The 14,967-nt window shown below is 50.6% G+C and overlaps 1 protein-coding gene across 1 annotated transcript; it reads left to right on the top strand.

The window, feature by feature from the left end:
• Positions 1–2,750: 2,750 nt before the first annotated feature.
• On the top strand, positions 2,751–5,961 carry slc10a3 (solute carrier family 10 member 3). Its single transcript, XM_072517976.1, has one exon. It carries the CDS (start codon positions 2,986–2,988, stop codon positions 4,357–4,359), a length of 1,374 nt encoding a protein of 457 aa, XP_072374077.1. The 5' UTR covers positions 2,751–2,985; the 3' UTR covers positions 4,360–5,961.
• Positions 5,962–14,967: the final 9,006 nt, after the last annotated feature.

The following is a 14,967-nucleotide window of genomic DNA, read 5'->3' as shown; positions in this document are numbered from 1 at the left end:
TGACACGGCTACTGATGTGTTTGGAGGAGGGGAAGGATTGACACGGCTACTGGTGTGTTGGAAGTGGGGGAGGATTGACACGGCTACTGGTGTGTTTGGAGGAGGGGGAGGTTTGACACGGCTACTGTTGTATTTGGAGGAGGGGGAGGGTTGACACGGGCTACTGTTATGTTTGGAGTGGGGGGGGATTGACACGGCTACTGTTATGTTTGGAGCGGGGGAGGATTGACACGGCTACTGATGTGTTTGGAGGAGGGGAGGGTTGACACGGGCTACTGTTATGTTTGGAGTGGGGGAGGATTGACACGACTACTGATGTGTTTGGAGTGGGGGAGGATTGACACGGCTACTGATGTGTTTGGAGTGGGGGGGATTAACACGGCTACTGTTATGTTTGGAGTGGGGGAGGATTGACACGGCCACTGATGTGTTTGGAGTGGGGGGGATTAACACGGCTACTGATGTGTTGGAGGTGATTGACACGGCTACTGTTGTGTTTGGAGTGGGGGAGGATTGACACGGCCACTGATGTGTTTGGAGTGGGGGGGATTAACACGGCTACTGATGTGTTGGAGGTGATTGACACGGCTACTGTTGTGTTTGGAGTGGGGGGGGATTGACACGGTCTACTGTTGTGTTGGAGGTGATTGACACGGCTACTGATGTGTTTGGAGTGGGGGGGGATTGACACGGGCTACTGTTATATTTGGAGTGGGGGAGGATTGACACGGCTACTGATGTGTTTGGAGTGGGGGGGGGGATTGACACGGGCTACTGTTATGTTTGGAGTGGGGGAGGATTGACACGGCTACTGTTGTGTTTGGAGTAGGGGGATTGACACGGCTACTGTTGTGTTTGGAGTAGGGGGATTGACACGGCTACTGTTGTGTTTGGAGTAGGGGGATTGACACGGCTACTGATGTGTTTGGAGTGGGGGAGGATTGACACGGCTACTGATGTGTTTGGAGAAAGGGGGGATTGACACGGCTACTGTTGTGTTTGGAGTGGGGGGAGGATTGACACGGCTACTGATGTGTTTGGAGTGGGGGAGGATTGACACGGCTACTGTTGTGTTTGGAGTAGGGGGATTGACACGGCTACTGTTGTGTTTGGAGTAGGGGGATTGACACGGCTACTGTTGTGTTTGGAGTAGGGGGATTGACACGGCTACTGATGTGTTTGGAGTGGGGGAGGATTGACACGGCTACTGATGTGTTTGGAGAAAGGGGGGATTGACACGGCTACTGATGTGTTTGGAGAAAGGGGGGATTGACACGGCTACTGATGTGTTTGGAGAAAGGGGGGATTGACACGGCTACTGTTGTGTTTGGAGTGGGGGAGGATTGACACGGCTACTGATGTGTTTGGAGAAAGGGGGGATTGACACGGCTACTGATGTGTTTGGAGTGGGGGGAGGATTGACACGGCTACTGTTGTGTTTGGAGTGGGGGAGGATTGACACGGCTACTGTTGTGTTTGGAGTGGGGGAGGAATGACACGGCTACTGGTGTGTTTGGAGGAGGGGGATTGACACGGCTACTGATGTGTTTGGAGTGGGGGAGGATTGACACGGCTACTGATGTGTTTGGAGTGGGGGAGATATTGACACGGCTACTGTTGTGTTTGGAGGAGGGGGATTGACACGGCTACTGTTGTGTTTGGAATATGGGGATTGACACGGCTACTGTTGTGTTTGGAGTAGGGGGATTGACACGGCTACTGTTGTGTTTGGAGTGGGGGGGAGGATTGACACGGCTACTGTTGTGTTTGGAGTAGGGGGATTGACACGGCTACTGTTGTGTTTGGAGTAGGGGGATTGACACGGCTACTGTTGTGTTTGGAGTGGGAGGATTGACACGGGTACTGTTGAGTTTGGAGGAGGGGGATTGACACTGCTACTGTTGTGTTTGGAGGAGGTGGATTGACACGGCTACTGTTGTGTTTGGAGGAGGGGGATTGACACGGCTACTGTTGTGTTTGGAGGAGGGGGATTGACACGGCTACTGTTGTGTTTGGAGGGGGATTGACACTGCTACTGTTGAGTTTGGAGGAGGGGGATTGACACGGCTACTGTTGTGTTTGGAGGAGGGGGATTGACACGGCTACTGTTGTGTTTGGAGGAGGGGGATTGACACGGCTACTGTTGCGTTTGGAGGAGGGGGATTGACACGGCTACTGTTGTGTTTGGAGTGGGGGAGGATTGACACGGCCACTGATGTGTTTGGAGTGGGGGGGATTAACACGGCTACTGATGTGTTGGAGGTGATTGACACGGCTACTGTTGTGTTTGGAGTGGGGGGGGATTGACACGGTCTACTGTTGTGTTGGAGGTGATTGACACGGCTACTGTTGTGTTTGGGGGGGATTGACACGGCTACTGTTGTGTTTGGGGGATTGACACGGCTACTGTTGTTTGTGGGAGAGTGACACGGCTACTGCTGTGTTTGGGGGAGTGACACGGCTACGGTTGTGTTTGGGGGGATTAACACGGCTACGGTTGTGTTTGGGGGGATTAACACGGCTACTGTTGTGTTTGGGGGGGATTAACACGGCTGCTGTTGTGTTTGGGGGGATTAACACGGCTGCTGTTGTGTTTGGGGGGATTAACACGGCTACTGTTGTGTTTGGGGGGATTAACACGGCTACTCTTGTGCTGGGAGTGTGAGGTTACATCAGAGCTGGTGTTTGCATTGTGCTGAGAGTGGGAGGAGATTGACTCCCTCCCTCACTGACTGACTGCTTTAAAGTGAAAGCTTCCAGCCGGAAGGAAGTTGTGCGAGGAGCCGACATGATGGTGCCGGTGTCCCGGTGCCGGGGCTGCGGTGCCCCCGGGCTCAGGTTCGACATCTGCCGAGTGTTGGAGCAGCTGGGTCGCGGCGGCGGGCGGGGCGGACTCTGAATTCAGCCCGCGGTTGCGGCCGGCCGGCCCCCTTTCCCGCTGCTGTGCCTGGGCGGATTGACGCAGTGGAAAGTTGGCTTGCGGAAATGCTGGAGCTGCCCAAGTTGGTGTGGGCGGCCGCTATGAAGCTGCTGCTGCTGCTGCTGCCCATCCTCGGCCGGGCTTGCTGCCGTGTGGAGTCCAACAGCTCGGCAGCCGCACTCTCCTATGTCAGCATCGGAGACGGCACTTCCACCCAATTCGACTTTCCCGAAAATACCCAGGGTATCATTGTGGTCTCCAGTCGCTATGGCAGCGCCCAGGAGAAGGATGGCAGCAGGCTGCTCGTTCAGTCGCTGGACCCCGATGTCCTCACCATAATCAACATCAGCGATGCTGAAACCATAGGTTTAGTGAAAAGTTACATTGTCAGCATCAAATCCGGAATGGCTGGGACCGCGCCTCTCTTAGTCCGCCTTCTGGATGTCACCAGTGTTGTGCCAGTCACCGTGGAAGAGCGAACAGACTATATTATCAAAATATTGCCTAATGATGATGATCTAGGTTATACAAGTCTGGCGCATTTCTCTCAGAACCCCCTCCTTTATTTCCTCTTGCCCTTGATTTTTATAAATAAGTGTGCTTTTGGTTGTAAAGTGGAAGTGACAGTCCTCCGAGATGTCTTGAAGCAGCCACATCCTGTCATTCTCGGGGTGATTGGGCAGTTTCTGTTGATGCCCTTGTATGGATATATCTTGTCCAAAATCTTCTCCCTGCCCAAAGCCCTTTCCCTTGGGCTGATAATTACTTGCTCTACCCCAGGAGGAGGTGGAGGTTACCTCTACAGTCTGCTTCTAGGAGGGGATGTGACCCTTGCTATCTCCATGACTTTGATCTCGACTGTTGTCGCAACTGGTATGATGCCACTTTCATCCACAATTTATACCCATATTCTCAATGTTCATGAAACGCTGCATGTGCCGTTTACAAAGATTCTGGTAACATTGCTCTTTATAGCGATTCCCATTTCAACAGGAATGTTAGTCAAGTATAAACTGCCTCGGGTCAGCAAGTTCTTACTTTTGCTCATTCGGCCCCTCAGTTTTATATTAATCATTGGAGGACTCTTCATGGCTTATCAAATGGGAGCATCAATACTTTACAATGTTCATAAGGAAATCATTCTTGCTGGTGTTGCTGTCCCTGTGTTTGGATTGCTGATTGGATATCTCCTGGCCTATTGCGTGGGATTACCCGTTCCCTTGTGCAAAACAGTCAGTATCGAGATTGGAGTTCAAAATAGTCTGCTCGCCCTTGCTGTACTCCAGTTGTCCTTCCGCCGCATCGAAGCAGACTTCGCCTCACAGGCTCCATTTATAGTGGCTCTGAGTAGCACTTCCGAAATGCTGCTGCTTGTGATCTTTCATTTTATCTACAAGAACCTCAGGCCAAGTCCAGAAGAAAATGACTTTAAGTCCTAATCTTTTTGAGTTTGTTCAAAAGAAACAAATTCCCTGCACTGCAAGATATATTTGAATATTTTTGTATGAGCTATTTTCTAAAATTGAGAGTATATGGCTACTGCAACAATTTGATATATGTTTACATGATTTTCCGAAATGAGGCCACTGTCTTGCTATTTTCTGCTGAAAACAAGTGCACTGCAATTCAAATGCTGAATCTCTGGTGCAGTAATATTTAAAGCCTTTACTTTGCAACTAATATCAAGTTTCAGTGGAATTGGCAATTGTGTGTGACTTCATTCCTTTAGTAACATTATTTTGTCTTTTAAAAAAATAACGTTAAATCCTATTGTTGTGAATGTTTTCTTCTCCTGCAACAGGTTGTGCCATCTGCAATAAGATTTGTTTCCCCCAGTATTACTTTCAGGTGTGTATGATCTGTCAGAGGGGCAATAGTCCACCATATTGTCATCTCACCAGTATAAAGGCTTCTATGCATTTCAGTGTCTCATTGAATGAATCCGAACAACATTCTGGAGCAGCATTTCCTGTTGTGCTACATTTGTTGGAGTATGTATTTGTTACCTGACTACCTGTGACCAGCAGTGACTGGTAAATATAAAGAGGTCTTTGTAATATTTGGCCTCCGGAAGAACGCATACAGATTTTAAGTTTTGCCGCCTGATACCGATGTCTAAAATTTATGATTTGCAAGTTAATAACCTTCATCCTACTCTCAATCCTTCATTCACCTGGCCACGGTTGATAAAACAATGGCTTAAGTTGACCTCCTGATTAGAGAAATCTTATTTCAATGAACTCACCTTCTATAGCAGATCCTACTAATAGCATCTTGTAACATCTTTTCGCCTTATCACCTTAGCGCCCAGGCTTCAATGTTATGGTATTTTTTTAAAATGTCTTTTTGCAATGTTTTTTCGCTGGAATTAAAATGAAGGTTTTTAAGTTTAAAAATGATTTCCCCTTCCCATCCTCCTCTTGTTCACTGCTTACCTAAGTGGCCATGCTTCATGTGTGGGCTGAACATAGGAAAGTCAGGTGGTTCAACTATTTAGAGCATCACTACCAAGCCCAAGTCTGCACATGGGAATGCTATTCAATGACCTCTCCCGATGGCAACCTTAGCTCATATATTGAGGCTAATGCCACTATCACTTTCCTGACAGATCAGCTACCTCACCAAAGACTACAAGGCAAAGTTACCTACATATGTTACAATTTTGATTAATGCTCCATTTTCTACTCGCAGTTTTTAAGTTGGTTCTACTTTTGTGCTAAAGATTCTGTCTTAAGGCTAGACTTGAAAATATTGTAACAACATCAAATAGGTTAACTCAGGCAATCATATGATTAAAATTAGCTTGATTGACAGTTTGGCAAATGCATTTTCTTAAGATTTAATTTGTTCTAGCTAATGGAGCTCAGACTATAGTTCTGCTTTTAACAGTATTCCCTACTCCCACTAAAGAAAGCTATAACTGATTTGTGTTTCTGTCCCCACCATTTTATTTTGTAAACTGTATTTCAGAATCCATATTGTAGTGTGTACTCTGCAACTGTCTATGTTTGTTTAGTAAATGCTTGTGCTGAGAAACAAAACGTGATCCTGTTTTATTTTTTCCTATTGTCTACATTGCAACTGTGAGTACACTGCATGACCAGGAAGCACCTTTTGGGTGCCAGAGGTAGTGATTAATGTAAATGAGGAGAAACTTACTTCCAGGGCTGGAAGCGGATTCAATAATCCCCTTCAAAAAGGGAATTGAATTAATATTGAAAGGAAAGATTTTCTGGGTAATGGGACCAATTTGGTAGTTTTTGCAAAGAGCTGGCACAGACATGATTGGCCGAGAAGGTCTCCTTCTGTGCAGTACCATTCTATGGTTTTACACAATTTCCCACCTGATGTAGCTTAATGAAACTTTCCGCTATCTAAATGTGTAAACTCATATGCAAAAACTTTTGCCAAATGTTGTTGTGACTAACTTTCTCCTTTTTTTGAGAGAGCCTGCAATAAAATACCAATAAACTTTTAAACTAAATTGTATATAATCAGTATACTGCTAGTGACTTCAGGCTGTGTACATAATGAGAGTGGGCTAATTTAGTTAATTATAGTGTATATAAATGAATTGTTGGCAAAAGAGTTATCGCAATGTTAACCATTTTGTTGCTGTTGACAGATGTTGCAAGATAGTTAACTTTGAGAAGTAGTAGAAAGAAAAGTAATTTCACTTCAATATATTGGTTTCATACCTAATGCTGGTAATCAGATTGCCACATTAATTACATGCCTGATTAATTATGTGTATGATAGCAAATTAGCCAACCAAAATAAAGTCATCTTCATGTATAGGCTTTTCCTGTGGGAAGACAAGTGCCAATTTACCTCCGGGAGAGATAAGAGTCAATAAAAAAAGGTTGTTTAAGAAGTGCATGAATTAAAATTGCTGTGAGATCAGAGGTAGTTGCATTTACGCCTTCAAGGTGCTTTCTTTCCTTTCAATTTGAATATACTCAACGCTGCGTTTTAAATTGGTGATGACTGATCTCAGTAGTGCATGTATTTCCAGTTAATTATTTCTGAATCAATATAAATTTGTGTAATCAAACCACTAACAACTTCAATAAGATAATTGGAGATTAAACAGTTGTTATTTTGTACCTTGTCATGCAAGAGTGGTGAATACTACCAATCAATCACATCATTCTGTTTTAAAGGAAGTATTTTGGATGCTGCTCACTAAAATATGGTCTTATTTACTACTTTAAAAAAAATCCTTGCAGTTTTGTTTTGCTCCTGGAAATAAGTGGGCAGATAGAGGGAAGCACATTTTGTTTGACCAAATCAGCAGTAAATATTGAGAAAATGAGCCCAGTTTTTACCTTATCACCTAAACACAGCTTCCTAATATACCGGTTTCCTCTTTTACTCTTCAATTTTGCACAATATAGTGTGGCCCTTGGGCCTGGTTTCTCAATTTGCAAAACAGGACAATGCAGTTGCTAGTAGGATTGTAAAATGGTTGCTTTTTTTCCACTGAAAATTGTATTGACCGTGTGATTTACATTCTACATAGCAGAGGATGAGAATTTTTAGGGTTTTATTTTCAGTTCTTCCTGGAATTTTTTGTTTGTATACATAGTTGAACCCCACACTGATCTATGACTCAAGCTTGAACTAGGTTATTTGAATAACAGTCACAACAGCAGATCTTAGAATTCTAATTTGCCTGTTCTAATCTGTGAAATCTGCTTCTTTTTAGCTCTTGAATACACATTTGCCATCATTTAATTTCATGGCACAGATGTTTGCCTAATGTGCCTTCACTTGCTATCTGCATTACCAAATTAATTCCATGTTGTAGTGTTATTGTAATATAAGCAAAGAGTTCTGCATTGGGAATGCCCCAATAATTGATGGGATGGTCATTTGTTTTTCAGTAGTCTTGGTTGAAATGTTAGCCAGAATAGCTGGAGTTCTCTTTACTCCCCTTCAAATAATGCGCTGGAGATTGGTAATAAAACCCTGAATCATTAACACAAGCAGCTCAACATTCCAAAAGCAAAATCGTCTGTATGCTGGAGGGGAAGAAAATCTATCCCCAGAGATGCTGCTCGGCTTGCTGAGTATTTCCAACATTTTTGGTCTTGTGCCCCAGCCCAGGCATTAGTTTAACATTTTGGTTGCCATAAAGGATGCTGCTCCTAATGATGTTGCACACTGGGGAAATGACCAGGATTAGACCATTTGAAATCATCTGTGTGGGGTGGGGGTTGAATCCATAACCTTCTTATCCAGGGATAAGAGCGCTGCTAATTGAACCAAGTGGACACATTATAGCCTAGCTTAATTACCCAACCAATGTATAGCTGCTGATTTAAGAGTATTTGTTTTTCCACAAGACTGGAACTAAGGAAGTTAAGATAAGATCAACCATAATCTAATGGTATCTCGGTGAATGGCCTACACCTGTTTTTAATTGGGTAGTTATGAGCAGCAAAGAAAATATACAAAAATAAGCCATACACTTTAGAGGTAATGCTGCAAAAATTCCATACATTTTATTTAAATCATCACAGTTTTAAAATAATTACATAGGTACAGTTATTTGCCACTTGGTATGATGCAGTCTGCTCTGCAATATAAAACCAAAGGATTTCATAGTAATTTTGGTTTTGTAATGCACGCACAGCAATAGACCCTGGAATGATTTAGTGGTTATAATTTTTTCTCAAGTGACTATTATAAACTTCACGATGTCTTCATGATATTACCTGAATTGGTCGATATGAACAAAATGTTGGAGATATTAAGCAGCAATTGTAGAGCGGGAGTGGCCGGGCACGGTTACCACTGCATTACGTCCAGCTCCCGGGAGAGGCCCAAATTGGGCTTCGTGCCAGAGGTTGGGCCGATCGAGAGTCGCCCAACTCACTGTACCCGACTGGACATTATCCAGATAATATTTAAATAAGCCCATTCGGCCCATTTAAATGAGCGCGAGCATTCTGCCGCCGAATTCAGCCGGCTCCGGGGAGTCACCGGCCACACCAGCAAGACCTCAACCAGGCGTCTATTAGGACAGACCAGTCGTGATGGTCACTTGGGGTTGTCGGAGGCTCTTGTAGCCCCTCGGGTGGCCTGGGACAGGGCAGTACCCTGGCATTCCCCCAAGCACCCTGGCAGCCAACCCGGACATCCAGTTGGCACTGCCTGGATGCCAGACTGACAGCTCCCAGAACCAGTGGAGAGGCCAGGTCCATGAAAGGGGGGGGTGGGGGGGTGGTGAGGGAGGATAAGAGGTGAAGGGGAGTATGTAGGGGCGTTATGAAGGTGGGGGTGTCAAAGGGAGGGGTCCTGAAAGGGGGGGGGTCTCACTTAGGGGGGGGGGAAGGGGGGAGTAATGCCCATGTCTGCGAAGGGTGTCATTGCCCGTGGGTGAGGGGTGTGGGGAACCTTCAAGCTCACTTAGAGATCGGGACACCCTTTCAAAAGTACCCCCCCCGATCTCTGAGGAGCCGGTCTCTGAGGAGCTGGTCTCGCTGGCAAGTTCAGCTCCCCGCTGCTGAAAAAGTTTCAGGGCAGGATTCTCCGTCCAGTGACACCAGGGGCGAAATTCTCTGGAAACGGCGCGAAGTCCGCCGACTGGCGCCCAAAATGGCGCAAATCAGTCGGGCATCGCGCCGCCCCAAAAGTGCGGAATGCTCCGCATCTTGGGGGCCCGAGCCCCAACCTTAAGGGGCTAGGTCGGCGCCAGACGAATTTCCGCCCCGCCAGCTGGCGGCAAAGGCCTTTGGTGCCCTGCCAGCTGGCGCGGAAATGACATCTCCGGACGGCGCATGCGCGGGAGCATCAGCAGCCGCTGACGGCATTCCCGCGCATGCGCAGTGGAGGGAGTGTCTTCCGCCTCCGCCATGGTGGAGACCGTGGCGGAGGCGGAAGGGAAAGAGTGCCCCCCCGGCTCAGGCCCGCCCGCGGATCGGTGGGCCCCGATCGCGGGCCAGGCCACCGTGGGGGCACCCCCCGGGGCCAGATCGCCCCGCGCCACCCCCAGGACCCCGGAGCCCGCCCGCGCCGCCTTGTTCCGCCGGTAAGGTAGGTGGTTTAATCTACGCCGGCGGGACAGGCATTTTAGCGGCGGGACTTCGGCCCATCCGGGCCGGAGAATCGCGCGGGGGGGGCCCGCCAACCGGCGCAGAGCGATTCCCGCCCCTGCCGAATATCCGGTGCCGGAGACTTCGGCAACCGGTGGGGGCGGGATTCACGCCAGCCCCCGGCGATTATCCGACCCGGCGGGGAAGTGGAGAATCGCGCCCCAGAATCGCGATCGGGCGAGAATCGGACGTCAGCTGAAAATTGAGGTCAGCGCTGGGCGCCCAGCGGAGCACCATGTCCCGGTAGGCGCGGCAAGCACTCTTTAATCAAACGTTATTGGCTTGAGAACAACAGTGTGATTCACTGCAATGTTCCGCCCATTCCAGTGAAACAATGATATTTATAACATTTTCAGCCAATAGGTTTACAGTAACAGTCCAAATCATTAGTTTACATGTTGACACACCAGTAATATCCAGTTAAACTTTCATTTTGAACCAATGAAAGAACAGCCTACCCTGGCCAATAGAAAATGGTGTATGTTGGACCAATAGAAAACAAGTATTTTCAATCCTTCATTTGCATTTCCCATCTCAGCATCTGTCTTTGGGTGGTGGTTGTGATTTACACAGAGTTTGATTTCCTTTGTCATTCTGAGCTCAGCAGACCCATTCCCTTCGCTCAGGAACAGTTTATTATGGATTCCACACGGCGTGAATACGTTCCAAGCCCAGCGTCGGTTTGGGAATGCAAAACGTGCAGTAGCATTCGTTACCATCATTAATGGGCCCAACCCGGTAGTCTCCGCCCTCCCACGATGTTCTGCCTCCGCCGGCATGCTTCACTTGTGGTGTTTAAATACGGTGACCGGTGCTGTGGCTGCTGAGGGAGAGAGAGGATGTAATCAACATTGCCAAAGGTGCAACAGTGGGCTGACAGTTGTGCTGCTGGCTGGGGGGCGCCTTCCACGGCTGGGGGCAGTTGTGGAAGGCGACCAGGAGTTGGGCCGTGGGTTTGGATTGTCCCCCTGGGACTAGCTGACTGGGCATGAAAGCTCCATTGCCACAGCCTGCAATGCAGTCAATGCAGCCATCTCACAGACTGCCCACTGTGACCCCTAAATGTGCCATCGGCCCTATGGGTGCCCATCCCACCTCCCCACTCCCCACCAGGCCACCCACCTGAGGAACCCTCCGACTCCAGCCGACTCATTAATGGGAGGGGCTTTTTCCAGCGCAGCTAGTGGCCCACCAGAAGCTGGCACTCAGTGCACCCATCCAAGGTGCTGGCCCACTGCAGGGGGAGCAGGGGGACAGCAGTGCACACCCTGAACTATGGCCCTCTCAGGCGTATGCCACACCAGTGGCACTATCTGCTAGCCCACCCTGCAGGACCACTGGCCATCACCAAGCTCCGCATGCCCACTGCGCCCCTGCTCCCATCCATCCTATCCCAGATAGGTAGGCACAACCTGTGTGTTGCAAAGGGTACACACGGCACACTGCAGCTAAGATCCCAACCGGTGCTCACCCTCCTTGCCCAGCCCCATCCGTATGCCCTGCCCATGTGCATGCCACAAAGCATAGCACCGGTTGTGACACACGGTGCCCCTCCCACCGCATAACCAGGTGTCACCCTGCTGGCGTAGCAAACGGCCCACCCAAGGAGGACAGCCATAGCAGACCCCTCAGGAGGGTGCAGGACAGGGGCCGAAAAGTGTAACATTGGCATGGGTAACACAAGCAACTGGTACCCCTGCTGGCAGGGATGGGTAGGGAGTTAGAGGCCCCCGATGCCAGGCACCGCCACAGGCGTGTGTTGAGGGGAATGGCAGGGGAGGGGACATGCGGGGGCAGGAGCTGCAGTGCAGACCAGTCCACTGTGAAGCCTGTTGGACCTGGATGGGCACACAAGTACTCACCGTGCTAACATGTCTGCCCTACACCCTGCAGGCAATGGACTTCTGAGTCCAGCCAGGAATGGTTGGCATCTGCCTGGCTGCGGCAGCCCTTGCGGACGCAATGAGACTGCACGAGCAGAAGCTGCACAACAGGAGCCTGCCCCAGCGGAGCAGAGGCCAGCCAGTGAGGCTGGAGAGCCGGCCGCCCAACAGGCCAAGGTGGAGGTGGGAAGGAAGCGTCGCATTGGGCGTTGTGTGTACTGGCAGCACCTGTCATTTGAGGACCTACCGGATCGGGCATGCCATAGAAGACTCGGGCTGGGCAGGGAGACCGTGCGACATCTCTGCTGGCTGATGGTGCACCTGGAACCACAGCGGGGAGGATACCCGCTCCCGGTGGCCATCAAGGTGACGGTCGTCCTGAACCTTTTCAACACGGGGTCTTTCCAGGTGCTGAGTGGGAACCTGTCAGGGATCTCGCTGACCTTGGTGCACAGGTGCATCCGTGCCATCACGGAGGCCCTATAGGCCGTGGCACAATATATCAACTTCAATGTGGACCGAGCCCACCGGATTACCGGGCAGTGGGGTGCGCCACCATCGCGGGCATGCCCCAGGTCCAGGGGGTGATCAATAGGTCACATGTCACCCTACAAGCACCGCTGCCGGAAGTGGAGGCGGCCTGCTCCGTTTACCGCCCTGTAACCTGTGTCCCACCTGGCAGCCGTCCTCTAGAACGACTGGGTCTGGATGGGCCTGGCAGACCTCCGGGTGTCACAGGTGGCATAGTGCCACCCAGTTCCACCCACTGCCCATCAGATGCGCAAGGGACAGGTGGGCGGGACGGGATTCAGAAGTGCTGCGGTGTTCCAACAATTCACCTCTAGGAGTCACCGGCATGGGCCAAATCACCTCCTCCTCCCTCCCGGAGCCCAATGGCCCCCGGGCAACTGCTTGGGATGGGGGCTCCCCTGCCACCTGGCACTGCCAGCCCTGGAGGCCCACTCTTGACTCGACCAGGATCTAAATGTTCGCGGCCGTGAAATATAGGGACTGGGCCACCTCCCTTTGGGACTGTGCCATGTCCCTCTGGCACTGTGCCACATCACTCCGTGATCGTGCCCAGTCTCCCTGTGACTGGCTGATGTCAGCCAGGGTAATGCCGTTGATGCCCGCAGCCATGACCCATTGTGACTGGTCCAAACTCTGGAGCGCCACTGCAATGTCCAGGTGACCCTGGTAAATAGCTGCCTGTTACAAGGCAGCCCTGTCCTGTGCTTCAGCCACTACCCACACAAAGTGCCCCAGGCCTTGAACATCCATGGCAGATACCTTCGCCTCCAAGGCCTCCACCATGGATGCCACCCGTGCGGTATTGGCCTGGGTGGCTGGCATGGTTGGCACTGCCTCCTACCCCTGCAGGCAGTTAGACTCCTTCAATTGCACCTGCACCACCGGATGGTTGCTGACAACCCATTGTGTAGCCCCTGGTTTTGTGTCTGCATCTCCAGCATCAATGGGACCGCCCTTTCCAGAAACCTGAGACCCATCCGGACAGCAGCTAGTCCCTGGGGTCGAGATGCCCTCCGACTGCCCGCTCGGGGTTCCTATCTACACCTGATGTACTGCTGCACGTGTGTGATGCGCACCAGATAGGCCCCAGGAGTCTCTTCACTAAAGTGCCCAACCCAGGTGAGTTTCAGCAGTAGCTCACTTGGTTCCCCAATGCCGACCTCTACCTCTGCGACTGCACTCTCTCTGGGCCTCTGCGACTGCACTCTCTCTGGGCCTCTGCGACTGCACTCTCTCTGGGCCTCTGCGACTGCACTCTCTCTGGGCCTCTGTGACTGCACTCTCTCTGGGCCCATCGACCAGGTCCAGTTCCTGCCATTCTGCGACGATGGGGAGGCCGCATGTCCGGCAGGCCCTCTCCAGTCTTCACTCTCTCCCCGGGGTTGTACGCCGTCTTCTCCTGGGGTTCGGACGGGGGGGATAGAAAATGCACAGTGTAAGGCTGTCGGACATGGGCAGCACAGGGGGTGGGCAGCTGGAACCTTTGTGAACAGGGCACCCGGCCATGGCGGGCAGTATGGGTGTTGGCATGTTGTGCAGGGTAGGGTACGAGCAGACTGCCGGTGTGGGTGGGGAGGGGGTTTTATGGGTGTGTGGGATGGGGGCTGGAGCCAGGAGCAAGGTGCTGCCTTCTCATCTTGGCCACATTGAGGAGATCGGACAGCTTTTTCGGGCACTGTTGGCTGGTCCTGGCGGTGGGGCCTACGGCGCTCATTGCCTCTGCACCCAGGTCCGGTGTACAGTGGTGGGTGGCAGCCTCCTTCCCTCCCTGAGTACAGGGTGCCCCACCTCTTCTCCATGGCAACCTGCAGGGTCTCAACTCCACATCTGCGAAACAGGGTGATGCTCTTCGGGTTGCCATCTTGTTGCCTGGATTGAGTGTGTGTGGGGTGTGGAGTGCGGATATTGGATGGAGCGTGTGTGGGGTGTGGAGGGCTGATATTGGATGGAGTGTTTGTGGGGTGTGGAGTGTGGATATTGGATGGAATGTGTGTGGGGTGTGGAGTGTGGATATTGGATGGAGTGTGTGTGGTGTGGAGTGCGGATATTGGATGGAGTGTGTGTGGTGTGGAGTGTGGATATTGGATGGAGTGTGTGTGGGGTGTGGAGTGTGGATATTGGATGGAGTGTTTGTGGGGTGTGGAGTGTGGATATTGGATGGAGTGTTTGTGTGGTGTGGAGTGCGGATATTGGATGGAGTGTTTGTGGGGTGTGGAGTGTGGATATTGGATGGAGTGTGTGTGGGGTGTGGAGAGTGGATATTGGATGGAGTGTTTGTGGGGTGTGGAGTGTGGATATTGGATGGAGTGTGTGTGGAGTGTGGATATTGGATGGAGTGTTTGTGGGGTGTGGAGTGTGGATATTGGATGGAGTGTGTGTGGGGTGTGGAGTGTGGATATTGGATGGAGTGTTTGTGGGGTGTGGAGTGTGGATATTGGATGGAGTGTTTGTGTGGTGTGGAGTGCGGATATTGGATGGAGTGTTTGTGGGGTGTGGAGTGCGGATATTGGATGGAGTGTTTGTGGGGTGTGGA

This window comes from Scyliorhinus torazame, chromosome 10 (assembly GCF_047496885.1).
Source record: "Scyliorhinus torazame isolate Kashiwa2021f chromosome 10, sScyTor2.1, whole genome shotgun sequence".
NCBI classification, from domain to species: domain Eukaryota; kingdom Metazoa; phylum Chordata; class Chondrichthyes; order Carcharhiniformes; family Scyliorhinidae; genus Scyliorhinus; species Scyliorhinus torazame.
Note: the sequence above shows the minus strand (reverse complement) of the source record. Positions and strands in the feature narration are given on the sequence as shown.

Excerpts from the sequence above, each read along its gene's own strand:
- slc10a3 (XM_072517976.1), top strand. The coding sequence starts at position 2,986 with ATGCTGGAGCTGCCCAAGTTGGTGTGGGCGGCCGCTATGAAGCTGCTG.